Below are 25,450 nucleotides of genomic sequence, written 5' to 3'. Positions count from 1 at the left end.
CTCGAGATCCCTTCTGGCCCTAAAATGTCTTGATTCCAAGCAGCTTCAGTGCTAAGCCGTCACTGCACAGAGACACTGCTCCCACCCCGGTCGCACCTCTCATCACGCAGACACGACCGAGCACGAGCCGGACAAGAAGCCCCGGAAACATGCCGCTGCCGGGGTACAGATTGGCACCTTCCAGGAGCCCCCCGTGGGCCCCACACAGGCGCTCACAGGCCGCTGCTCCTACACGCGGCCCAGCGCAGAGGGCACAGGGTCGTGCGAGCGTGTTCAAGCACGCTCACGGCTGCACCAGCCACTGCGGCTCTTGAGTGCAGGCACCCCGACCCCCCAGCCGTTAACGAGGGTCACACGTCGGATGCCGTAAACAGTGATATGGGGGAACACTCTAAAGCAACAGGAGTACACACACAAGCACACGCACGGACACGCAGGACTCCACTTATCATGTTAAGTGAAAAAAGCCACACCCAAGAGTATAGAGCTGCATCATTCCATTTCTAGAACATCCTGAAACAGACAAGCACGGGAGCCTATGAAGTTAGCGGTCAGGCTAATTTTGCACTTTTTCCCAGTGGCCTACACAAGCAGATTCCTGTCATCCAGAAAGGCTCAGCTCTTCCAAGGGGCCGGAGCGGGGACAGGCCTACCATACACGGCGACGCGCCTTTCCGTCCTGGCCACCAGGTACTTGTGCAGCCTCTGCAGGTACTCGGGCTCGGGGACCGGCCCGCTGAAGTTGTGGATGAAGATGGCGGCGGAGCTGTAGGCCTCCAGCAAGGGCCCGAGGAGCCTCTGCAAGAAGGTGATGAACTGCTGGTGCTCCTTGGACTGGCTCACCTGGGGGTGCAAGGCCGGGGCACGAGGTCACAGAGGAGAAACAAGCCTGCTGACGCAGCACCTTCCGCACGCAGCCCACGGCGCCGCGGCCACGGACCCTCTGCCGGAAAGGCCCCTGGCTGTGCTACGGGTTCTTTATGGGAGTCACTGTTTTCGACAGCGCTTGAGGTTTGCAGTCACTGAACGGCTGCCCAGAAGAAACTGGCACACTTGAATGACACATTGTCATCACTGAACACGGCGGGTCCCCAGGCCGGACCCTCCCAGGTTTCACTCGAGTGTGAAAGAAGACACGTGGCAAGACCACTGAGGTCACCTCAGTCTTCCCCAGAACTCACTTGCCGTCACCCCGCCTGGCCTTTGGCCCACTTCCTGGCACAGTGGGGTGTGCCGGGTGGCAGAGGGGCTCTCACTGCCCCCACCCAAAACAGGCACGCTCGGATCAGGCCCTCTGCGGGACGGCAGCAAGGCTACTGCCCCAACTCACAGCCGGTCATACCCAAAAAGGCCAGGTGGACTCTCCAGAAGTGACACCTCCTGAGTGCGTGTGTGTGTGTGTGTGTGTGTGTGCAAATCAGGGGTGTTACAGAGTAATCCACTTAAGGTATTCAGAAAAAAATGAGTCATTATTAACTTGTAAAATGACAAATCAAGGACAATCCATCTTTTAAAAAATCTAAAGTTTCTCCTGTGATGAGATTTGTTTTAACTGAAGGCGAATGGCTCAACATATGCCATCTGGGGAGGGCCGGCAAGACTGAGCAGGACTCGGAAAGAGCCATGGGCTGCGGCCGCCGAGGGACGGAGGGAGCCCTCCCCTTCCCCTTCTGCTCTAACCCCCTTCCCCCGCAGCTGCTGCCTGGGCTCAGTGAGGACTGAACAGTCCTGCCTCTTCGGGAGGGAGCGTAGGTGTGGGCAACAGGTCTGCACCCGGGGCCGGCGAGGAGAGGGTTGGGAGGGTCGGGAAGGGTGTCTCATGAGGTTCCCCTTCCCGAATTCGCACTTCTGTGTCCTATTCCATTACCTGCACCCAAGCTGAGCAACGGGCGCACTCACTCACCTCAAACATTTGAGTGTCTTTATTATTAACCCGGCCGGTTCGTGGGGGCCAGGAATGTGAGGAAGTCGGCAGAGGCTCAGTTTCTAAGAACCTTGTCAACTAAGGGACAACAAAAAACTCAACTCCTCCCTACAACGCCCACCAGAGCCCTTCACCGAAGTACCTTCAGGTAGCAATCTCGCTGCTCCTCACCAAAATCACTGTCTTCGTCTTCTTCGTCGCTTCTCCAAGACAAAGGCTCGGGAAGCTTCTTGTCCCACTGCTGCTCGGCAAGACCAGGACTAATGTCTTCCTGGTCATCTTGCTGTGCCAAAGAGATGGCGAATAGGAAATAAACATGAGTGGGCACACGAACATTCGCGAGGCTGACGTCAGGCCAGCAGCCCCTCCCCCTGCCTCCCTGCTCTCTGTTAGCCATTCACGGTATCAACCCACCTTTGCCTCCAAACTCAGAGTCACTCGAGAGACAGTGGGGAAGGAAAGGAGGAATGGAAGGGGTGGCGAGGGGAGCTGCCATCAGGGCAAATAAAGATACTCTCTAAGCCGAGATCTACTTTCCCACGCCATTCTTACTACACTAAATCAATAAAAATTAAAGTCTCAAAAGAGAAAACTGTGTGTATGTAAGCTACAAGCACACGGATATGTAAAACATTTCCTGGAATGAAAACTTTCAGGTGTCAGTTAAGATATGTTCTAGACAATACCAGTTATACAAGAGTAACCAGAATACTGCCAATAATCCCCAGAGGTGTTTACTCTCCCTAGTCTTACTTTTCTTTTCTCTTCATGTGGACTTGACTACGCACCAAATGTAATTATTGGCTAAAATAGTCGGTTGTAACACTGGTCAGAATAATTGGTAGAAAAGATAAGGAAGAGCAAAGCGAATAAAGGCGAATGAAGGAAAGCCGGTCCTCTTACCTCCGCCACGATGAGAATGCCGTACTGGATAAACCTTCCTACTGTTTCATGGCACATCTGGTGAAATGTCTGGCAGGGCTGGAAAGAAAGGGCATTTAAATATAAGTGTCCCTGACCTTTTATTTATTTACTTACTTATTTTAAGATTTTATTTATTTGAGAGAGAAAAAAAAGCACAAGTGGGTGCAGGGAGGGGCAGAGACAGAGGGAGAAGCAGGCCCCCCTGCTGAGCAGGGAGCCCAACACAGGGCTCAATCCCAGGACGCTGGGATCATGACCTGAGCCAAAAGCAGGTGCTTAATGGACTGAGCCACCCAGGCGCCCCATCACAGACCTTTTTATAGACAGAAAACGCTGTACAAGGTAACTGCCAAATGCTTCCATATCAGCTTCCTCGTTCGACTGGTTAAGTCCTAAGATTCCCACCCTCTTGGTGAATGCATGGTCAAAGGCAATGCCCAAGAAGAGCCCACATTCTGTGTCTGGCAGAGCACCCAGTGTGGCTCCACCTGCACGGGCGCCCCGAGCTCAGTCTCCCCCTGCCGGGAGTCCTCAGAAGGACCGCTCACCGGGCCCTGCTGCCGCTGACTTCTCTTCCTCCACAAGACAATTTCTCTGCAAATGCTGCCTCACCATAAACACTGTGTGTAGCGGTGGTGAAGGAGGAAACAAATATTCAGATAACTTAAAAATGACCCAGGGAAAGGACAAGGTCAATCTTGGGAGCTCTATCCACCCACCCCATCCTGCCCTGCCCCCCAAGGCTCATGCAAAACAGATTCCCCAGCACGGCGACAATATGCCACATGCAAAGAATGCTGTGGAGGGCCATCCTCACAATACAATTATGCACAAATGTCCCTGGAGACATTCAGGTAAGTGGGAGAGAGTATTACACTTTAAGTAGAATATGAATACTATTTGTTGATGATTTTGAGGGAAAAGAATCTATTGCTTAATACATAGGCCTCATTACGAATGTCTAAAAGTGCTTCAGTACAAATAAACACTTATCGGTCCTGCTGGGCCTTAGTTTTCCCATTTGTCAAGTGACAAGGAGTTGGACAGATGATTTTTAAGACTGTTTTCTGGCTCCTGTCTTCTGGGCATGTTAACTATTTGCAGGCCTCTGACCCAGTGCCTTCCATACAGTAAGAGTACAGTCACTTTGGATTTGACTCATGACGAATGTTGAGCAATCTGTCCTGTTGCGCCTCACCACCACATGAAGGGTTCACTGGAGCAGTGACCCCAGCAGCAAACAAAGAGAGCAAACAAGATATTGGCCCGAGAGTCACTGAGACTCAGGAGTAGAAGGTACAGCCTCAGTAACAGACCAAATGCTATCTGAGAGAAAAACACAGGTGGCTTGTGTTTTCATGAAAATTTCGTAGAAATTCTCAAGATAAAGACAAGAGGTCACACTCCTTCGTAAGTGAAGGAGCCTTCACTTACAAGTGATATGGTGCCTTCGTTAGAGAGGAGGTAGCACAGGCTGGCGGCCTTCCGCACCAGCTGCTCCTGGCTGATCAAGCTGGGGGATGGCCCCGCAGGCCCCGCTGAGCCCCTCTTATTCAGAACGGCATAAAGGCTGCAGGCTAAGGAGAGAAAAACATCAGTGAAGCCCACAGCCTTTCCTCCAAGAGAACTTCAGCTGATTGAGAAAACGTGGATTACCTTAATAGATCGTGAATACATCAAAGAGAATTATCTGCATTTACTGGAGAAAAATGTCAGTACATCCCTTCAGGATTCAATCGTCAGGATTCCATGGGATCCCAGCTCCCTCTGACCCCTTCCTCAGGGGCTTCGGTCCCACGCGCTCTGCCTCCCCTGCTCCCTCTTCACCCCCTACACTCACTTCACTACCATGAGCGCTTTGTCGTCTCGCTCAGACTCCCAGCTCCTGACGGCCAAACACCTTCCCTCCCCGCCTCGGACTAAGTGTAACACTAGGCCAACGGTAATTCAGTACCCACTCTTGACGAGTAAGTATAAAAAATAAGCTAGAGCGATACAGCAGATTACACTTGCATTTGAAAACGAAAACTACAGCAACACATCCCCTTCCCACGAGGGGCTATCATCGCAGTCAACAGACGCTCCCATGTGCTTTAGGCCCTTCTCCCTCCTGTGAAGCTGCTGCAGGGCAGCCCGTACCTATGATGGCCTCCATGATGAAGACGTGGAGCACGCCATTGCTGTAGAAGTTGAGTTCAAAGACCGACGGGACAGTTGTGCTGGGGGTAATAAAAAACTCATCGCTCCTGCTGGTGTGGGTGATGGTGACACAATTTCCCAGCAGCTGTATGGCGTGCATGACGACATCTTCTGAGTTCCCGGAGAAGCCCAGGTCAAAATCACGCGCCAGGACCTCCTCCTTTATCACAAAGAAGTCCTCCACCAATGTGGAGAGATCAATGCCCTGGAGAAACACACAGAAATGGTCTCATGACAGTGGAAAACCTGCCTCCCAAGAGGCCAAGAGGCCATTCCGAGGATTTTATTTCCTGCCGTGGCTTTCCAGCAGCCTGCTATTGGCACAGAGAGTAAAAAGGCCAGAGTATTAGGGCACAGGATGTCAGAAAACTGGTGAAAAAGCTGGTCCTCAGAAAGTTAAGATATTCATGTCCAAAGAATGCTTTGGTCACAACATGTGACAGGAGCATCTCAGATTACACAGGGCAGAAGAAGCCATCTAAAAGTTAGAAATGTTTATGTTTTAGCAGTAATTCCCCTCATTTTATATATTTTTTAATGATTTTATTTGAGAGAGAAGAGAGAGAGAGAAATGGGACAAGCAGGAAAAGGGAGAAGTAGGCTTCCTGCTGAGCAAGGAGCCTGATGTAGGGCTTGACCCCAGGACCCTGAGATCACGACCTGAGCCTAAAGCAGACACTTAACTGACTGAGCCACCCAGGTGTGCTGATTTCCCTCATTTTAAATATTGATCTGACAACTACTCACATCGTGCCTATGCATATATGTAATATATGTGTGCATATGTAACATGTATGTATATGTATACATACGTGTGTACACACGCGTAGACACTATGTTTGTTATTGAGAACATGACTATGGATGGCACAGATACAGTATTTTCAATCCCAGTACTTAGTCAAGTTCATGAAGGGCATATGGCCTGAAATACAAATCCAAGAGCTGTCATCAGCTGTCAGAACACTCACTGCACATCAATGCAATAGGCCTTATTTACGTGAACTGTATGACTCCAAGAATGTCCTACTGTCGTCTATGTGACGCAGTCTTGGAGTTTTTTTCATGTAGATTCCTCCATCAGATCTGTAAGCCCCCGTGGGCAGGGTACCTGGCTTCCTTTACTGCTTATCTCTAAAGCAGAAGCCAGGACAGGACCATGTCCATTTGCGACCAAGGAGCTGACCGGCTGACATGGCGTTCGCACACCTCCCCCATGACCGCAGGGACACAATGACGTACCTGCCGGTGTCTGTAGAGGAGCAGACAGGCCACGATGTGTGTGGACATAATGGCACAGGACTTGCTAGCAGCTAGAAGGCAAGCACAGAAATTTAGGTTCCCTTTTTTTAATACAGTGGAAAGTCTCCAAAAGTACCTAAATCTGAAATGGGAGTATTTACAACTATAAATACCTCTACTTCTGCCACATTTCCTGTAACTAGAATTTACGGAAGGGAAACAACAACAGTATCCCACGTTCTGGCCAACAGATCCTCATCAGAGATCATCAGCGTCGTGTACCAGTATCCAGCCTAAGACGCTCCACTTTCCAAAAAGGCCAGTGGAATTTAGTCACTCAATGGCCAACAGACACTTTCCTGGAAATACCAAGACCCAACACAGAAGCCTGTTCTGGCATTTCTACGGGGTCTCCCACTTCTCCCAGCTCTGTGTTCCTGGGCTCGCTCCTGGCTCCAGGCTCTGGCTTCACTCCGACTGCTCTCTCCTGTGGACAGAGTCCCTGTCACCCGAGGACAGAGGCACAGTGGGAGAAGGGCTAGCTGATCTGATGGCAGAAAATGTGGGCTCACATCTGATTTCTACGTGGCCTAATTTCATAACTTGAGGGAAATGACTTCAACCCCATGCCGCAGCTTCCTCACTGGTAAGATGAAGATGCTGTGTCGTTCACCGGGGGGAGGGATGGAGGGGGAGGACAGAAACACATTTGAGAAGTACTGTAGTCCATAACCCAATACTCGGAATTTGTAGAAAATCATAATCATATAAATCAAATACGAGAACATCTAAGGAATAATCTGAAATAAACACACCACGTGTGAATTTTCTGAGATTACAATGAATTCATGACTATTTCACTCACATTGAGTATTGTCTCCAGGGTTTAAAAAAATGAAAAACAGTACCAAGTACCATATTCATAGCCATTAAAAAGAATTCTTATAATTTTTTAAAAACATGAATGAATGTTTGTGTTATAAATGGAAAACAGTGCATCCCAAAACCACAAAAAAAATTTTCTAGAGACCAGACAGCCACATTCCTGTTACCTGGGTAGAGAGAAACAAACAGAGGTGCTTTTAAGAAAGAACACTCTGACCTCCCGTGAAGCGGGAGCAGGAGCAGCTGGAGGGGCAGGAGCCAGAGGAGGGGAGATGTCCCCACGATGGGGACCCCAGCAGGTGCGGAGAGTTTGGCCAGCCTGGGAGCGAGGCACAGGGGACAGCAAGGACAGCCCACCTGGGCTGTGCACCAAGGTGCCAGCCTCTGCCACGCGATTGTGAAGCACATTCTACAACAGGACACGTGTTGGCACTTGGGGCTCAGAGAAAGCTAATTCTTCGCGCACCTTGCTCTGCTCTGGCTCACTTCCGCTTGAATTCCCTGTGCCCAGCTACGCCACCCAGACGAGCGTGAGCTCAGGCGGAACGGCCAGGTCTCCCCTGGGTAGTCCCCACGACTGAAACGAAGCTTTCCCCCTTTACACATACATAACAGCCTCTCGATATGTGCTGGATAAAAATAATCGTGGGGTCAGCAGGAAAATGGACACACAACTATAAACCTAGATGCCACACTACTCATTAGTTCAAAGGAACAAATTCAGGAACAGCAGAGGCAATAAATCATTCTGACAGGACTATTTTTTTAAAAAGTGTAAGAGCGGCTATGAGTTCTCAGGCATCATGTGTGATGTTTCACTTGCTTACTTCAAACCCCCACCCCCGCCGGCATCACCCTCTAACACCCTCCCATGGCCACCTGCGTAGTAGGAGGAGAAGCAGCAGAAGCGAACTCCAGCAGATTCCAATCCCAGGGCGTGTGCCCCGCACCACGCTGGATCCGGGCTGCAGAACTAAAGGGTTTGGTATTGTACTCACTGAAGAGGATGTGCTCGGCCAGATTTGCAATCAGTCTTCTTCGGAAGGGTTCATCTGTTACATTTCTGGACTCGTTCGTGGATGTGTCTGCATCTTTGTCTGCAGCGTCACTGGGTCTGAAAAGATTTTTTCTTTTCAGAAAAAAGACTCTACAACCACACTCTTTTAGAAGCAAACTATCTAGAACTAAGGTATAAATGTCTAATTACTACATATTCCGAATGTAAACCGCAAATAGATTATTTCAATGCATTATTTTCCTCCATGATATGCATTATTATATTTAATACACTCTCCTGACCAAAAGATTTTATTGAGTTAGGACCAAATAATCTATTGGTACATCACATCCAAAAAGCCACCAGCCAAAAAAACTGCATGAAGCAAGAAACCTCATTTTAAAACATATCTAAAAATTTGACACCTGAACACATTAGGGGAGGGGCTTAATATTTAACTTCTCTAAGTTACAATTTAACTCGAATTCTGGGAAACGTACACGTTTTTATACGCTACACTTACGTACAATATGCATAACCTAAGCTACTACCAGAAAGTATTTAGTTCCAACAACCAAAAGCATAAATCGAATAAGAACTCCTGATTCATACAATCAAAAAGATGTTATAACGCAAATAATCAAAAACCTCCAGACTGATATGAAAATGTTGTCACTCCACTGTCCTCTATCAGACCAAGAGAAAAGTTACCCAAAGTGAGGAAGTGCAGATGAGAAGGAGCCCACTCTTCGTAAACTTAACCTAGTTTTCTCTGCGAAGCCAGAAATAACAGGTATCTGACAGTGTCGTTAGTATAAAAAATTTCCACAGATCTTACCTTAAAGGAATTATAGCTGGTAACAAGGCTTGCTCCAGAGAGAGCGGAGCAGACACAGGTTTCTGACTTTGGCTTTCTAAATACTCCTGGGGAGGGCGGAGGGGAGGGGGAACACAACACAGTCATTAACTCTCCCTGTTTTGCTTACGTATATTAAATGTAATTCAATCTTCAAACAGTAAAAAGGGAGCGCTTTATAGAATGAGCCATGCTACAGAGCAGGAGTACTTTCTACATCCTAAACTACCTTCAGAAGTGCAGGACGACTCCTGGCATCTGGGCAAGCATGAAATCTAAGGACTGAGGATGACACAAAGGATGAGACAATGATGCTTAAGCAAAATTGTGTATTTTTTAAATTCTTTTAAGTTTTAAATTTTTCTTTTTTAAGCAGGCTCCACACGCAACGTGGAGCTTGAACTCACAACCCCAATATCAAGAGCCACGTGCTCTACCAACTGAGACAGTCAGGCATCCCTTAAACAAAATTATTTAAAAGTTAAAGGAAAACACTTAACTTTTCTCACATCTACACAAAATTATCTGACATTCCCAATATAGTAATAAGCAACACAACCATGATTTTCAAAGGAACTCTGACGACCTGAGGGTCACATAATATTCAAAAGAACCTCAATCCAAAAGCAAATCGTAACAATATAGAGAAGTTGTGCAGTAGTTTTGAAAAAGATGAAGTGGAAAGAAACGACAAGGCTCCTCGAAGTGGAAAGCATGGAAGACCAGAAAGCATGCAGCACGGCAGTTAGGATCTTAGAAGTAAAACTAAGAATGGAACGAAAGCAAAAGTAGGACGTCTGCGCCTTATCACAGGCTCCCGATTCCCTTGCTCATCCTTCTCCTTCACAAATTTGAAAATCTTAGGAATTCAAAACCACCAGGACCTCAGGGGACCCCCAGCGCCAGGCTTCTGCACAAGAATGGCACTCTCCCTTTGAATGTGTGCATGTGGATTCCACTCAGGAGAACATCATCCTAGACGGTCAATTTTACCCAGATTTTAGGGGTAGGTTTTACACAATTTTCTCTAAAGGGAATTTTAAAATATAATATAAAATACCGACATACAGCATAAAGCAATATGCAGAACTCTCATCAACTAAAAAAGAAACGACAGCAACAAATGCTAACCCTGGCCGCCCCCAAAGACAGACATATACTATCCTCTGTCAATAAGCATACTTTGGTAGGAAAATTTAGGAAATGCTATTCTTGACATAGTCTTCAGAGAAGAAACCGAGGTCACACGGAGAGGAGGCAGCAGAGGCAGGAACAGAGCCCACATCTTCCAACCAGAGCTTGCCAACGCTTTAACACCGCTTCCTTCCAACAGATACTCACCTTTAAGGAAAATGGTTGTGCAAAATCCACTCTGACACAGCCATAGTTTTTTCGTAACATTCTGATAACTCCTCTAGCTACACTCCAAAGGCTCTCATTCTTCTTAGGCTTTCCCTAAATTCCAATTTTGAAAGAATAGCATGGTAAGAAATACAGCTAACAGGTATTCTGTTATCCAAAAAAAATTCATTTATTTATTGATTTATTTGATTTATTTATTTGAGAAAGGGCATGTGTGGGGAAGACACACGGAGGAAGGGAGACAGAATCTCCAGCGGCCTCCCCAGCCAGTGCAGAGCCTGATGCAGGGCTCAATTTCACCACCTTGAGATCATGACCCAAGCCAAAACCAAGACCCAGATGCTTAACTGACTGAGCCACCCAGGCACCGGCCATTTATTTTTTTAATGGAAGCTGGAGGTTTGTGTAAAGAAAAACGCTAAATAAAGGAGAAAAATATTCATTGACTGTCATAAAATGTTTAGCGTGCAAAAATGTTAAAAGATGTAATCTTCTTATTGGGAGAGGCAGTTTGGTCAATGAAAACCAGAACACTTTACATTAATTCACTTAGTACACAGTTTATGCCATTCACAAAAAATCACTGCAAACTATGATACTGGCACAAAAACAGAATCCCAGATCAATGGAACAGAAAGTCAGAAATAAACCCACAATTATTTGGTCAATTACTCTTCAACAAAGGAGGCAAGAATGTGCGATGGTTAAAAGACTCTCTTCAACAAATGGTGAAGGTAAAACTGGACAGCTATGTGCAAAAGAACTAAACTGTACCACTTTCTTACACCATACACAAAAATAAACTTAAAATGGATTAAAGACCTAAATATGAGACCCGAAACCATAAAAAGTCCTTTACAGGAGCACAGGCAGTAATTTCTCTGACACTACACAGCAACATTTTTCTAGATATGTCTCAAGACAAGGGAAATAAAAGCAAAAATAAACTATTAAGTCTACATAAAAATAAAAAGTTTCTGCATAGCAAAGGAAACATTCAACCAAACTAAAAGACAACCTACTGCATGGGAGAAGATATCTGCAAACTACATACACAACAAAAAGAATAAAGTGTTAGCAGGTAAAGCATAAAGAACTTAACTCAACCCCAAAGAAACAAATAATCCAATTAAAAATGGGCAGGGGTCCCTGGGTGCTGCGGTCAGTTAGGCATCCGGCGCTTGGTTTCGGATCAGGTCATGATCTTGGGGTCATAAGATCAAGCCCCACATCAGTGTCCATGTTCAGTGCAGAGTCGGCTTGAGATTCTCCTTCTTCTTTCCCTCCCCAAACCCCTCCATGCATCTTCTCACTCTCAAATAAATTAATAAATAAATCTTTTTAAAAAATGGGCAGAAGACATGAATAGATAGTTTTCCATAAAAGACATACAGATGCCCACGGACATGTCATCAGGGAAATGCGAATCAAAACTACTACGAGATACCACACCTGTCGGAATGTCTAGCATCAAAAACACAAGAAACAAGTCTTTCAAAGATGGGGAGGAAAAGGACCCCTCTTGCACCGCTAGTGGGAATGCAAACTAGTGCAGCCAATGTGGAACACAGCACAGAGGTTCCTCAAAAAATTAAACACAACTACCCTACAATCCCATAATCACACTACTGGGTATTTACCTCCAAAATACAAAAACACTAGTTCAAAGGGTTACATGCACCCCGTGTTTGCTGCAGCATTATTTACACCAGCCGAAGTATGGAAGCAGCCCACGTAGCTACCGACAGATGAATGGATACAGAAGATGCGCAGGAGAACGCCACATCAGCACTACCAATCAGATGGACACAAGAGACAGAAGCTACTCACCACACCCACTCTGCCATGCTTCCTACAGCGCTTTATATTGTAGCAAAAAAATGCCTCGTTGATTCCAAAAGCAAATTCTAAAAGCAAAACAACTTGAAAGTGGAGAAGATGTTTGGGAAGGTAGTGCTCTTACCAGCTGTTCGCCATTGTAGTGACCTTCAATAATACGATCATAGGAGATTCCAACAGGTATTATCAAGATGTCTGGGATGGTATTAGTAGACAGAGTATCTACCACGACTGACAAAAGTCCTGCCCGAGCACAGGAGGTTTTTCCACTCCTAGAACGCGTGCCTTCCAGAAAAATCTCCAAGAACTGCTGCTGTCGAAGTAGTTCAACTATATGCTGGAGTATAAGGAGAATGTAAACCATGAATTTGAGACTGCCCAACTTAGCATAAGCTGGAATGCAAGACCTCCCTCCTTGGAATAAGCTCAGCAAAGTTAAATCTTAAACATAAACCTTTTAACTTCACCACTGACAAAATATTTTACCCACGTGAATAATAGCAAGCCAGCCACTCCAATGCTATGTTTTGGTGATAAAGGAAATAATCATCAACTTCCTACCCAAACAATAATTACATAGACAATAAGGTTTATTTCTTTTTTAAATCTCAGTCAAGTCTGTTTTTCTTTCTATTATCATAACTACTATAATGGCTTTAAGGATGACGAAAGACCGTACATACCCCATGGAGCAAAGCTCTGTAGAGAATGTCCTTCCGTCCATCTGGCGTTTCATCCAGCCTCCGTCGTATGAAAAACCCCCCAAGCTTATGGATCAAGGTACTATAAATTGAAGAATGCATCATTTATTAATAAAGAAAAATGTAAGAATACTCAAATTCCAAGTAACTTCAAAACATAAGCCATAGGAATATAAACCACGTGTGTTGTTTGAGTTGCTGACAGTGAAAATGTCACCATTTCTCCATTCTCCATGTTACTGACATGTTTCCATCATTTGCAACATTCATCAGCCTTTAGAACATCACCTCATGCACTGAAGCTCTACTAATGTCTGTTCCAAACTGAAAGAAGTCTGTACAATATATCACCCTGCAAAGGTGGGGTTAGAGATTTTAAGAGGATGATGAAATACTGCTAAATTTTAAAACTGTCCAGGATCTCAGGACACTGATTATAAGACATCCTGAAATCTGCCTTTTGCATTTACTACAAATTGAATATGATGTTACAAAAGGTCCTTTGGGGAAATTTTCTCAAGAACGTACCCTTAGACAGTGTCCCTGAGACAAGGATAATTTTAACAACCAAAACCAAGCATAACCATTTCCCCAAAACATGAAACAAAAATGTGCTTCAATGTGTGTGTACACAGGGATAAAATGATTTTTTGCAATCCCATGGTTCTTTCTATGACAGTGATGGGTTTTGATATTGAGGTGAAACTTTATAATAGTTAAGGCAACCTTTCCAAACTCAAAGCCTCCTCTTATGCTTTTCACATAGAGTGGTATTAATATCATATTGCTATATAATTTCAGTATCTTCTATCACTCTCTGAGAGCAGAACTACAGAAAAGTTCATAATGAATGAGATGAACCTTCCACAGAAACTGAAAAGTGGGTTGAAAAGACAGCTGCCAACAAACAGGCCAGGTCATCACCTGTCGCGTCTGAAGGACGGATGAGCTAAGCACCGACTGGCACAGAGCTCATGAGAAGGGGAGGCAGGTTATGAGAAATTATCGATTTTTAAAACCCATTTCAAAGTGATCCCTCCAGAAGCATTGTAAGCTGAGAACCTGGAGGGAATGGGTACAGGAGTCATTCTGATGACAGGAAAGGCAAGCTATTATATTATGGGGCAAGACCTCCCTAAAGCCCGAACGGTCCTCTTGGCTCTAAGTCTATGCCTGCTACCAACTGTCTGGTGACTTTCTTATGCAACTTCCCAGTTTCCCCAGTACTGGGAAGAGGCCCCCAGGAGAGTAAACACAGTTATTCCCGTCCCTAGAGAAGCATGTCTGCCCCATAGGGGTGTTATCGCATTGCATTATAGCTGTTTGTCTATAGTCCCCAGTAGATTACGAACTGGCTGAAGGCAAGGACTATGTAACTTCTTCACTCTCGCCTGAAGCACAGCAGGGTAAGTATCAGCTAACTACATGAACCAGTGGCTTCCCTTCGGCCATCCCTGTGAATCCAGGTATCCACAAGAGCTCTGAGCCAGTGGGTTAGGAAGGAGCTCCCTGGACTATGAGGCTGAGGCTCAGACTTCACGGCACACACAAGTCATCATGGCCACTTTGCAAGACCTTACGTGCACACCCCTCCAGCCCACCTGCCCTCCAGTTACTGTAAATCCATCCTCCTCGCACTCCCTACTGCTCAGAGCTGATGTCACGGCTGCTCTGTTCTTTGGAATTTGAACCTTCGATGTCCCCAACCACCTCAGTCTACGCCTCACCCCCTCCCCGCTGGTGACCAGCCCCTCTATCTACCCAGCTCCCTTCCTCCCGCATCCCCCCGTCTCTGGACTAGCGTTTCGTCTTATAAACTCAACTTACTAAACACTTTCCCACTCTACGCCTTCCTCACCAGGAGCATCACTACAGATTTTAATCTAAGCCTTCATTATCTTTTTGCCTCAGCTACTATAATAGAGTCAGAATTTCTCTAACACTCTCCAATGCAGAATGATTTTTCAAAATGCAAATCTGACCATTTTTCAATGATGGGATACACTCTAAACTCTTGGCTTAAAAACTGTTCTGATCCAGCTCTCAGTCCCTATGCAATAAGCACTTCTGGCCTCTGACTCTTCCCACTGCATCCTGCATTCTAACCCTACGGAATCATCTGCTGTTTCCTGACCATACCATGCATTTGAATCTCTCGGCCTCTCTACCTACTATTTCCTCTGAAAGGAATGCACTGCATTCTCCTGAAAACCTCTGAAATACACTTTTTTTGTGTCATGTTATAATGGTGACATGTTTCTAGTGCTACTCAATTATTAGGTTGGAGCTAACAGTATGGTTGTTCTTACTTACTCTTTGCCACCACAGTGACCCATACCCAACCCTCACCTTCCCTACTGCCACACCTGACACAGTAATTTGCTATCTTATCTTTCTGACTGCATTTTAGCCATTTGATAAATATTGCCCACGAAGTTGAGGTATTCACAGTTCACCAAGTAACCCTCATAAAATATAAAAATAATGGAGATAGTCTTGATGCTTTTGGTACCTTTCAGATTTTTCACAATGAACATTACTTTTACAATGAAAACAAAAAAAGCTAATGTCATCTTTACTATGTTTCAAAATGTATAATGAAAACACCAAAAATTCAAAATATAATCTTTTCCATACCTTAAATTTCCAAATAAACTGGCCTTACCTGAAGATGGGAATGTTAAGATTGTTGCCTGAAGCAATGTACGGTGCTTTGATGTTATGGCAGAAGAGAATGAAAGTCAGCAGGAGATAGTCAATATGTGATCTGTGAACTGGTAGAAATATAAGTGGCAAATTCATCTAGTAAAAGAAAAAATGCCAAATTTAAAATTCAAATGTGAACTTCAATCACACTTTGCAACTTCCTATTTGGTTAGAATCTCTCAAACACTGGCTGATCAATGACTCATTCTTTAAAAACATTTTCCAGTAATATGAACTCCTTCCAATTTAATACTGCCCTCACTAAAAACAACCACCACCACAATAAAGAGAAAAAAAAAGAGCTAGGGAACCGAGAATTGAAGTAGTTTTAATGTATCTTTTAAGGGATGGCCCTGATCACATCAAAAGGGCAGAGGGTTTAAAGTCAAGCTTGGTCTGGCTTGAAATCCTGGGCTGTCACTCACTAGCCATGACTGGGAAAGCTTAACCTATCTGTGCTTTTCCTTCTTCATTCGTGAATACAACTGTTCTGGTTAATTTCAGAGTTGTTGCAAGGTAAACTTACAAAAGGCATCCGGCACACTCCTGCTGGGTCCTCCTTTACTCACCCTTCCCCAAATGCCCAGCTACTGTGCTCCTGTCATAGGGGGGAAATCTTCCAAATAGGATGGGTGCACACAGGGCACAAGAGAACACTTCCATACAAAAGAACTCTAAATTCACTCCAGAAACGTGGGAACAACAGAATGACAGATCACACAAATTCTTGCCTCAGTTGCAGCTTTAACCATCTCCAGTTGGCCTTTGTGAATCTGAATATTCCAAAAGAAGCTGTTGAACAGCTTGAGTAACACCCATCCCGTCAATCTAAAAAGTTAAAAAAAAAAAATGAAAAAGAAAAAGAAATTAAATGTACATACATACATTTAAAGAGAGCTGACTTTTGTCTACTTAAGTTTCTGAACCTTCAACCTAAGAGCGCTTATAAGTAACTTAGTGTGTGTGTATGTCTGTGTACCTGAACTATTGGATTAAAGAGCTGACTTTTACATGCATCCTTATAGATACATGTATTTATTACAGATTAAAATCTTACATTTCTATTTACCTATTTATTACAAACTAAAATCTTACCTTTCACTCAAACAGCACACTTCAGACTTCAGAAGTACATCATCAACCATCATCAACCGAGTATTTAGGCAAGCAGAAAGCAGTATAAAACCACTCCGTTTAAGATATGGATATGTGAAGCCTAGCTCACACGTCTAGAGAGATCAGCAGTCATACAATGGCTGCTATCAATTAAGAAAGATTAAGGCACTTTAACGCCTACCATAGGGCTACTTCCCACAGAAGCTGAACAGGAATATAAAAAGGAATTTGGGGCACTCGGGTGCCTCGGTCGGTTAAATGTTTGCCTTCAGCTTCAGCTCAGTGTCTGCCTTCAGCTCAGGGTTCTGGGATGGAGTCCTGCATGGGATCCAGTCCCGCATGGGATCAAGTCCCACACTGGGCTGGCTCCCTGCTCAGCGGGGAGTCTGCTTCTCCCTCTACCCTTCCCCACTTCTCATGATCTCTCTCTCCCTCTCTCATAAATAAAATCTTCTTAAAAATTTTAAAAAGAAATAAAAAGGAATGTTAACATCAGAATATGTCCAAACTTCCTTTGGACCAAAACCATTGTGCTGGGGAAGTCCAATGGTTCAGTCCCTGTTTGCTCAAAACAGGATGGTTATCACTGAAAGCTTTTTGCTTTGCCTTTGAATACCTGATCATTGTTGGTGAGACAGTGGCAACCATTTCTTGAAGGATCCTTTTGGCTTTCTTTCTCACTTTACTGATGGCTTTTGATTGCTGCTGAGCAGAACCATCAGGGTTTAGTTCAGCAGCCACTTCTGCAATTGCCTCTTGTACTCTGATTGGAAAACAGAAAGACAATGTAACTGGCTCTATGCTACATTCTGCATTCAGTATTTTCTAAATCATAGCTATAAACCACAAAACGAAATGTTTTCTTAATATGTGATTAACATGAAAATAAGCTCAAGTTAGATATGTTTTGTTTGGTTGCCTGATAAAGATTAAGGACACTATATTCCTAAATCAGTGAATCCCTGAGGAATCTGGAAGGCAGCTTTAAGAAAAAAAAATAAAAGAACTTAACTCAAATTCACTGGGTAAAGGCTACATGAATTTGAATGTTTCAGATATTCTGCAGGAGATACAAATTTATACTCTGGCAGAGGGGAGAGAATGAAGTTACCCCTTTAGGTATATAACTCAGAGGTATCTAACCAAAATCCACTGCCAAAGTAAGGTGTGATTTTTCTTTTAAGACTTACTGTATTACTCATTTACGGTGACTTTATTAATAGAATGATATGTCAGCCTCTCTAGAAAGGATCAAAGAGGGGCAGAAATATTTACACGTGTTTTTCCACAGCAACCCTGTAATTTAAGAAAGGCACATCTCAAGACAAAACAACACAGAGCTATAAGCAGTGAAGTAAGAGGTAAGATTTAATCCAGTTGTGTAAATTTTCCATGTGACTTAGGGAAGAACACATGAGGTTAAACCTCCTTAAATCATTTAATATCCTAGTTATTAGTCAAACCATCTGGATGGAATAAAACATAGTTGGAGGTTTTTACCTAGAAAATAGAATATACTATAACCCAAAGGGTTTCAAATAATTACGTTTTCTCCCTCTGTTGCTACTGATTTTAGAACAGCCCACAGCAAAATCCTACATAGCTCCCGAAGTCATTAATACAACAGACTATTCTACTGGGCACTGATGCACCCTAGGCTTATTCTTTTAATACCTTTATTTCAATCTGGACAGGAATTTTTTACAAGTAATTGAAAAGATTATTAAATCTCCATTATCGACTACTTATTCATTCATTCAATAAACATTTATTGAGTACCTACTATATGCCACCACTGTTCGGACCTCAACAACCACACTACAGGGCCTCCATTTCTAAGCAGTCTTTCAAACCACTCCGGCCTCTGGCTCCCCAAATCCAGGTAGACATCTACCACGGCAACACTAATGAGGCAGATCAGAGACTGATCTTCATGCCAACTCCCAGAGCCTAACGCCTAAACTTGAGAATGATTTATTTCCCCACTCCACATGACTTCAAGTGGGATACTCTCCTGCTTGTAAGCAAGCTCATCTGCGAGCAAGGACAGAATCTTATTCTCTTAAAATGTCTAGTAAGGACTTCCTAGCACAAGAATTTGTGCCTAGGTACTCAATAACTATTTGACAGAAATATCAAATGTTTCTCTTTTGGCTGTCATGACAGGAAACATAATGTCCCAAACGTTCATATTACAGAAAACTTAACAGAGAACTGGAAATATGTGCATCTCTGAATTCCAACTCACCTTCACATATGACTAATCCATTCAATCGCTAATGCATAAAACAAGATTGCTTTTCCCAAAACCATCTGTTCTCCTACCTTTCCTTGCTTTCCTTTGAAGTTTAACATTTAACATTTGGAAATGGGAATCCTCTTGAAACAGAGTCCCAGAGAAACTAAAGGTTAACAAAGGAAGGCAGTGCCTACCCTACTCCCTCTCCTGCCCCCCCATCCCTGCTTCTTCCCTTTATAACAGTATCCCCACCCTTACCTAGTGCTTTTCAGTACATTTTCAGCCACATTGGTGGCAAACATGCCTTTATGGACATCTCGCTCTTGAACAAAAAGCACGTAGGAAAGACGTCTTGCAAGCCATCCTCGGTGCCTACAACGTGAAAAAGATTTAGCAGAGTAGTCTAGGAAGACCTAAAACAAATTGACTTGTTCAGCAGTTTCCCTGCTGTAAAAGCAAAGCCTTGTTTCATCTATTCCTGAAATTTGGTGTTCTTCTATAGCAAATTCTCCTTAGTAGTTCAGGATGATCTATGCAGATAATTGCATTCTTTGTACCTTTCATGTACTCTCAACTAAAATTTAAACTTGGAATCTGTGTACTGAAATGTTTGAAAGATGTTACTCTGCCAAATAATTAACCAAACATAAAAGCAAAAGAAAGAAAAATGTCTTATTTTATTAATACTTTTTTTAAAAGCAAGTATGCTGAATGCTATATACATAAGCTATATTAACTTAGAGCTATGAACTATAAAGAGAGCATTCAGAAGTCTTTCCTAATGAAGGACCAATTTTTTTTTTATTAAAGGTAATTTTCTTTTTTAATCTAAGGTCATCACTGACTCTCACATTGAACTGACAAAGCTGGTTAGGTGAGAGGATAACTAAAGCATGGGCTAAACATTTGCACACTGGGCTTATGAAGCCAGAAGTTCTTACATTCCTCCCCCCAACATTTGACATATCTAAGGGATATGACCTACTCCATTGGTTTTGATAACTATTTTATTTATATGGGGGCTTGGGGACAGAAACCTCAGAATAACAATGTCATGAACCTTCATATGCAATGATTTGAAAACATTTATAATGATTACATAATGCCTCATTATCATTTCACCCATAAAGACATTCAAATGGACAGATTTCAAATATAAATTCATGAATTCTGAAAAGCCTCCAGTTAAGGAAAAGTAACCGGGGGAAGAACTATTGATGAATCACTAGTTCCTTCATCTCTTTTCCTGACATTCTCTTTTTCTACCTCCTTTCCCTTGTCTCAATTATCTGCAAACTTGACACACTATGTTAAATGTTTAATTCTAAATTCTTCCTTGAGTGAACACTTTCACAATAGTTACTGGAATGTGTGAAGTCCCAGCTCTCGATGAAATCCATTTGCAATGGATTGAAAGCTATGTACGTGTGTAGCAAAGTATCCAGGCTTTGCTTCATTTGACACACACAGAAGTGAAGTAGCCAGCTCAGCTACACAGGGCAGCTTGACACACAGACTGGTTTCAGATCACCTAGATCATACAGTGCAGGCTTTGTTTTCCTAGCTGCCTTCAACTACGGACAACAAATGGACCCTGTGGCTTCATACATAAAATGGCTACTTACATAAACAAGAAGAGACTCTATGAGATCCCTTTTCTTAGGTTAAGTCAAAAAGGGGGAAAAAATCAGGGGGCTAGAATTTCTCTTCTCTCCTTTAAATTTAAGACAGAGAGAGAAGGGTAGCATGGGAATAGGAAAAAATAAGTCCTTTGACTTTGGTTCTATTAAAAAAAAAAAAAACCCTGTTATATGCAGGTATTGTCAGGCTCACTTATGATCTCATCACCAAAATATGATCAGTAATAGCAGAAAGCCTTCAAATTTAAGTATTTGACTTCTTGGATCAATTTTCACAAAATTTCAAGCATGTCTCATCACCTGAACCTACTGCTGACCTTTTCCAGGCATTCACTCTTAGAATTAATTATACGAACAGGCAGTATTTTTGGCTGTCATTCTCTCCTGCCTCACAGACATTCATATAACCTCCCCTCCCCCATCCCTTATCCCTTAGCCTAGATTCACATAAAACAAAGCCTCTTTTCTCTCACTGGGATGCCTAACAGCCCATTCCCAAGTGCCTGATGTCTGGAAGAATTCTAAGGAAAGCCTTAAGCTAGTTAATAAAATGAAAACACATTTACTCACTACAGGGACACATCTTCTAAAACTCCATAGATTAGGCTGATTTCAATTTTTAAGCATAAAATAATAATAATAGATCATAAGACATTTGAACTTACCCTTTCCTCAGATAAATCTTTATCACGTTTTGGCACACTTCAGATATAAAATCAATATGCAAATAAAAAGAGAAAGCTATAAGTGATATCTACACTTTCATGAAATAGTTACTATATAATTACATAGTAGTAATAGTAACTGATCTCTCAGGGGGCTGTGCTGCTTCTGGTTTTTAGATAACACCTCTTGTGTCAGAAACTCAGTTCTATTAATTCTCAAAAAGATAAAGAAATTCCTCTTAGAGTATAGCCATTGATTATTATAGTTATTCTTTTGTGATGTATTAGAAACAAAAGAAATTTCTTTTTACCTTGTGTGAGTTTCATTGATATAAATAACATTCCGCAAACCCAAAGATGGGATACTGGAGTTGAAAAATTTATCCTACATGAAACAAAATAAATGTAGACATGAGTATGTGACCGGATGGCTGGTGAAAAGCTCACATTACTGGATAACTTTTATTAAGTAAAACGTTAAGGATTGCTTCAAAAATAAACTAAGAGATGAAGAAAAATTATGTTTTATTGAAAAGTATTTTTTAGTCTTCAAAGAAGGTCAAATAAGGCTTACCACCTTGCAAAGCAAATTTGCTCACATTACTGGATAATTTTTATTAAGTAAAACGTTAAGGATTGCTTCAAAAATAAACTAAGAGATGAAGAAAAATTATGTTTTATTGAAAAGTATTTTTTAGTCTTCAAAGAAGGTCAAACATTCAGAAATAAGGCTTACCACCTTGCAAAAGAAATTTTGCCTCCCTTTCCTGACTTATTCCCTACCTCTAACCCAAAAGAGCTGAAGCTACTGAGAGTTTATTAAATCATTGATGGGAATACTGGAGTTTTCATGGCTCTCCAAATGCAAAAATAGCATGCTAAGTACCATGTGGTTATCATTAGGTTACTTAATATGGCAATAATCCTGACAGTAATTATCATCCCCATTTTACAGACAGGAAAATTGAGGCTGAGGGCAGTTTTAATATTCAAATTTACATCTTGGTTGAAAAAGTATGGTCTTTATTTCTCTAAAACGACTGTTTACTTAATTGGAAAATGTATGGCTAAAGGTCACACTCTTTACAGGAAACCGTAAAGGATAACTCAGAGATAGCTCTTCTGGAAAGAGAAAGTCTGTAGTTTTATCAGTGTGGACAAAAGGTGAACATTCCACAAATAAATCCTGGGAAAACATAATGTACCTTCAACAGAAGATATAGAAATATTTATGTGGAATCTCTTTAAAGATGAGGAAACAGGATATTAGAGAAAGGGAAAGGGTAGCAAATATCCAAAAATTACTAGGAAAGCACTGTTTAAAATTATTATAAACATGTCATGAAAGAACTTTAAGATCAAGTTCAACCCCATCAGGTACTGTATTTAAACAAAAAATCAATTATTTATTGTACAACTCCTCTATGCCCACCCTAAAACACCCCTGCCACCACTACCACCACCAGATAATTTCCTATACTCTCCCCTGATTTAAGAACACATTAGAGTCAGGATGCCTGGATGGATCAGTTGGTTGAGCTTCATACTCTTGGTTTTGGCTCAGGTCATGATCGCAGTGTCCTGGGATGAAGCCTCGTTGGGCCCTGTGCTCAGCACAGAATCTGCTTGGGATTTTCTCTCCCTCTCCTTCTGCCCCTCCCCCATGCTCACACATGTATGCATGTGTGCTCTCTCTCTAAAATAAATAAATCTTCTTTTAAAAAAAGAACACATTAAAGTCAAGATATTATTTTGATCTTTTAAGCATTTGAAATTAGAATTAGATAAGATGCCAGTCTAAAAAGAAAAGCCACATGATCATTTATTTAAATTTGTATTTCTGGGGCACCTCAGTGGCTCAGTAGGTTGAGCCTCTGCCTTCAGCTCTGGTCATGATCTAAGGGTCCTGGGATCGAGCCCCACATCCGGCTCTCTGCTTGGCAGGGAGCCTGCGTCCCCCCCCCCCCCCCCGCCTACTTGTGATCTCTCTCGTGTGTCAAATAAATAAAATCTTTAAAAAAAAAATTGTATCTCTACTGGCCTACTAATCTGAACTGGCCTTATTCTTAGACTAGAAATATCATGGTCATTCAATTCTACCAAATTCCCACAACAAAGCACTTGTGATTTAAAAGGAACAATATTTATAATTTAGACATTCTTGAGCAGACCAGAATATTTAACATAAATTGCTTGGGTCCCACACAAATCTTTCCCAAGTTAGTGAATCCCTGTATAGCACTCAGAATTCTACCTCCTGCCAAGCCGACCCTGAGTAGAAAATTCACACAGCATGGTTAGCTATCCACACAGGTCATAAGTAATGTCTGTAAATGAAAGGCACTCAAATGGCAGAATTTCTGTCCTGATAACTGGCCCATCCCAGAGAAAGCGTTAACATCCAGGTATACCTTTTAAAAGGTAACTCTACTGCCCAAGAACACAGACAAATTCGAGTCTACATTCCTCGGCTAACTCGTCCCCCTAGCAAATTACCAGCAGAGGCTTGGCTTCCATCCAACTGACTCTTCTCAAATACGACAGTGTAATGTGGAAGATTTTGCATGACGTGTGTTTATTTCACCAAAATACAAACAAATCTATACATGTTCTATTTAAGATCTTCATCCTAACACTTTACTTTTAAAAGATTTTATTTGAGAGAGAGAGAAAGAAAGCGTGTGTGTGTTTGAGCAAGTACGAGCAGGGGGGAGGGGCAGAGGGAGAGGGAGAAGCAGATTCAACATGGGACTCGATTCCAGGACCTTGAGATCATGACCTGAGCAAAAGGCAGATGCTTAACGGACTCAGCCATCCAGGCACTGCTTATTTTATCTTTTAAAAATATTTAATTTAGTTTGAGTGGGGAGAAGAGAGTAAGAGAGAATCTCAAGCACACCCCACAGACTCCATGCCGAGCACAGAGCCCCTTCCATGCACAGCTCCATCTCATAACCCTGAGATCATGACCTGAGCAGAAATCAGGAGTCAGATACCTATCTGACTGAGCCACCCAGGCACCCCCATCCTAAGATTTTAGTAAGCCACCCTCACTATCACAGTCAATAGACACCCACCCTCCCTACCCATCCCAACAGAAACTTAGAAAAAGGAGAGTGGGGCAAAGTCACAGCTTTAAAACTTCACTCTGTCCTGCTATTTCTTGCTCATCTCACTAGGATTTTAACCATGAGTCAAAAGTTCAACGTCTAGGGGCAGCTGGGTGGCTCAGTGGGTTAAAGCCTCTGCCTTTGGCTCAGGTCATGATCCCAGATCGACGCTGGGAACGAGCTCCGCCTCGGGCTCTCTGCTCAGCGGGGAATCGCTCCCCCCTCTCTCTCTGCCTGCCTCTCTGCCTACTTGTGATCTGTCAAATAAATAAATAAAATCTTTAAAAAGAAAAAAAATAGTTCAACATCTAGGAGTTATACGAAGGTTCCCACCAACTCTTTATAATTAAGGAAGTCATGCAATTGATGAGCACTGGATGTTAAGCACCTAATGAATCACTGCACACACACACACCAAAAACAAATGATGCACTACGTATTGGCTAATTGAACTTAAAAATAAAAAATGAAAAAAGAAGACTGATCTAAAAGTAAGATCTGCTCTTCTGAAGACATACTTAACTGAAAACAACAACAACAACAACAACAAACCAGTGTGTTGTTGGCCTCCCTGCTCAGCAGGGAGTCTGCTTCTCCCCCTGCTTTCTCCCTCCTTGTCCTCTCTCCCTCTTTCAAGTGTGTTCCCGTTCTCTCTCTCAAATAAATAAAATCTTAAAAAAAACAAACTAAACTAAAAAAGAACCAAATTATCACTTAGCACCAACTGTTGACCACTATTTACTGAGTCAATGAATGGAAAGAAAAAGTGAGTCACCATCACTACTTGGAATATTTGGTTTATAAACATGGGCTGAAGTTCTAAAAATGAATTAAGTTCATTAAGACTATCCAACAATAAAATTCATACAAAGTTGGAATTTCACTCTGTGTATTAAAGGTCAACAAGCAGTAACATTCTTACCCAGCTCTGAGGAGTACAGGAATAACAACATCTTCCGACAAATGGCCTTTTCCGGCTCATTAGGCTTTCTTTCCATTTTAAGGTTGCAGATCTGAAGACAGTAGGTCTGAAACCACACTCACCC

At 42.8% G+C, this 25,450-nt stretch overlaps 1 protein-coding gene across 6 annotated transcripts in view; it reads right to left on the bottom strand.

Moving 5' to 3' along the window:
* The window catches only part of GPAM (glycerol-3-phosphate acyltransferase, mitochondrial), a 102,962-nt gene that overhangs the window by 5,131 nt on the left and 72,381 nt on the right, over positions 1–25,450 (bottom strand). For all 6 annotated transcript variants that reach the window (XM_059173216.1, XM_059173212.1, XM_059173213.1 and 3 more), the window contains exons 3-19: positions 25,327–25,449; positions 21,606–21,679; positions 19,248–19,361; positions 17,367–17,513; positions 16,366–16,462; positions 15,594–15,730; positions 12,911–13,010; positions 12,352–12,564; positions 10,368–10,481; positions 9,009–9,094; positions 8,172–8,287; positions 6,289–6,359; positions 4,988–5,252; positions 4,283–4,425; positions 2,828–2,905; positions 2,067–2,207; positions 654–843 (exon numbers count right to left, since the gene is read on the bottom strand). In XM_059173216.1, coding sequence (XP_059029199.1) covers positions 654–843; positions 2,067–2,207; positions 2,828–2,905; positions 4,283–4,425; positions 4,988–5,252; positions 6,289–6,359; positions 8,172–8,287; positions 9,009–9,094; positions 10,368–10,481; positions 12,352–12,564; positions 12,911–13,010; positions 15,594–15,730; positions 16,366–16,462; positions 17,367–17,513; positions 19,248–19,361; positions 21,606–21,679; positions 25,327–25,449 — 2,209 coding nt within the window. The remainder of the gene's footprint in view (positions 1–653; positions 844–2,066; positions 2,208–2,827; positions 2,906–4,282; positions 4,426–4,987; positions 5,253–6,288; positions 6,360–8,171; positions 8,288–9,008; positions 9,095–10,367; positions 10,482–12,351; positions 12,565–12,910; positions 13,011–15,593; positions 15,731–16,365; positions 16,463–17,366; positions 17,514–19,247; positions 19,362–21,605; positions 21,680–25,326; position 25,450) is intronic.

This window comes from Mustela lutreola, chromosome 4 (assembly GCF_030435805.1).
Source record: "Mustela lutreola isolate mMusLut2 chromosome 4, mMusLut2.pri, whole genome shotgun sequence".
NCBI classification, from domain to species: Eukaryota; Metazoa; Chordata; class Mammalia; order Carnivora; family Mustelidae; genus Mustela; species Mustela lutreola.
Note: the sequence above shows the minus strand (reverse complement) of the source record. Positions and strands in the feature narration are given on the sequence as shown.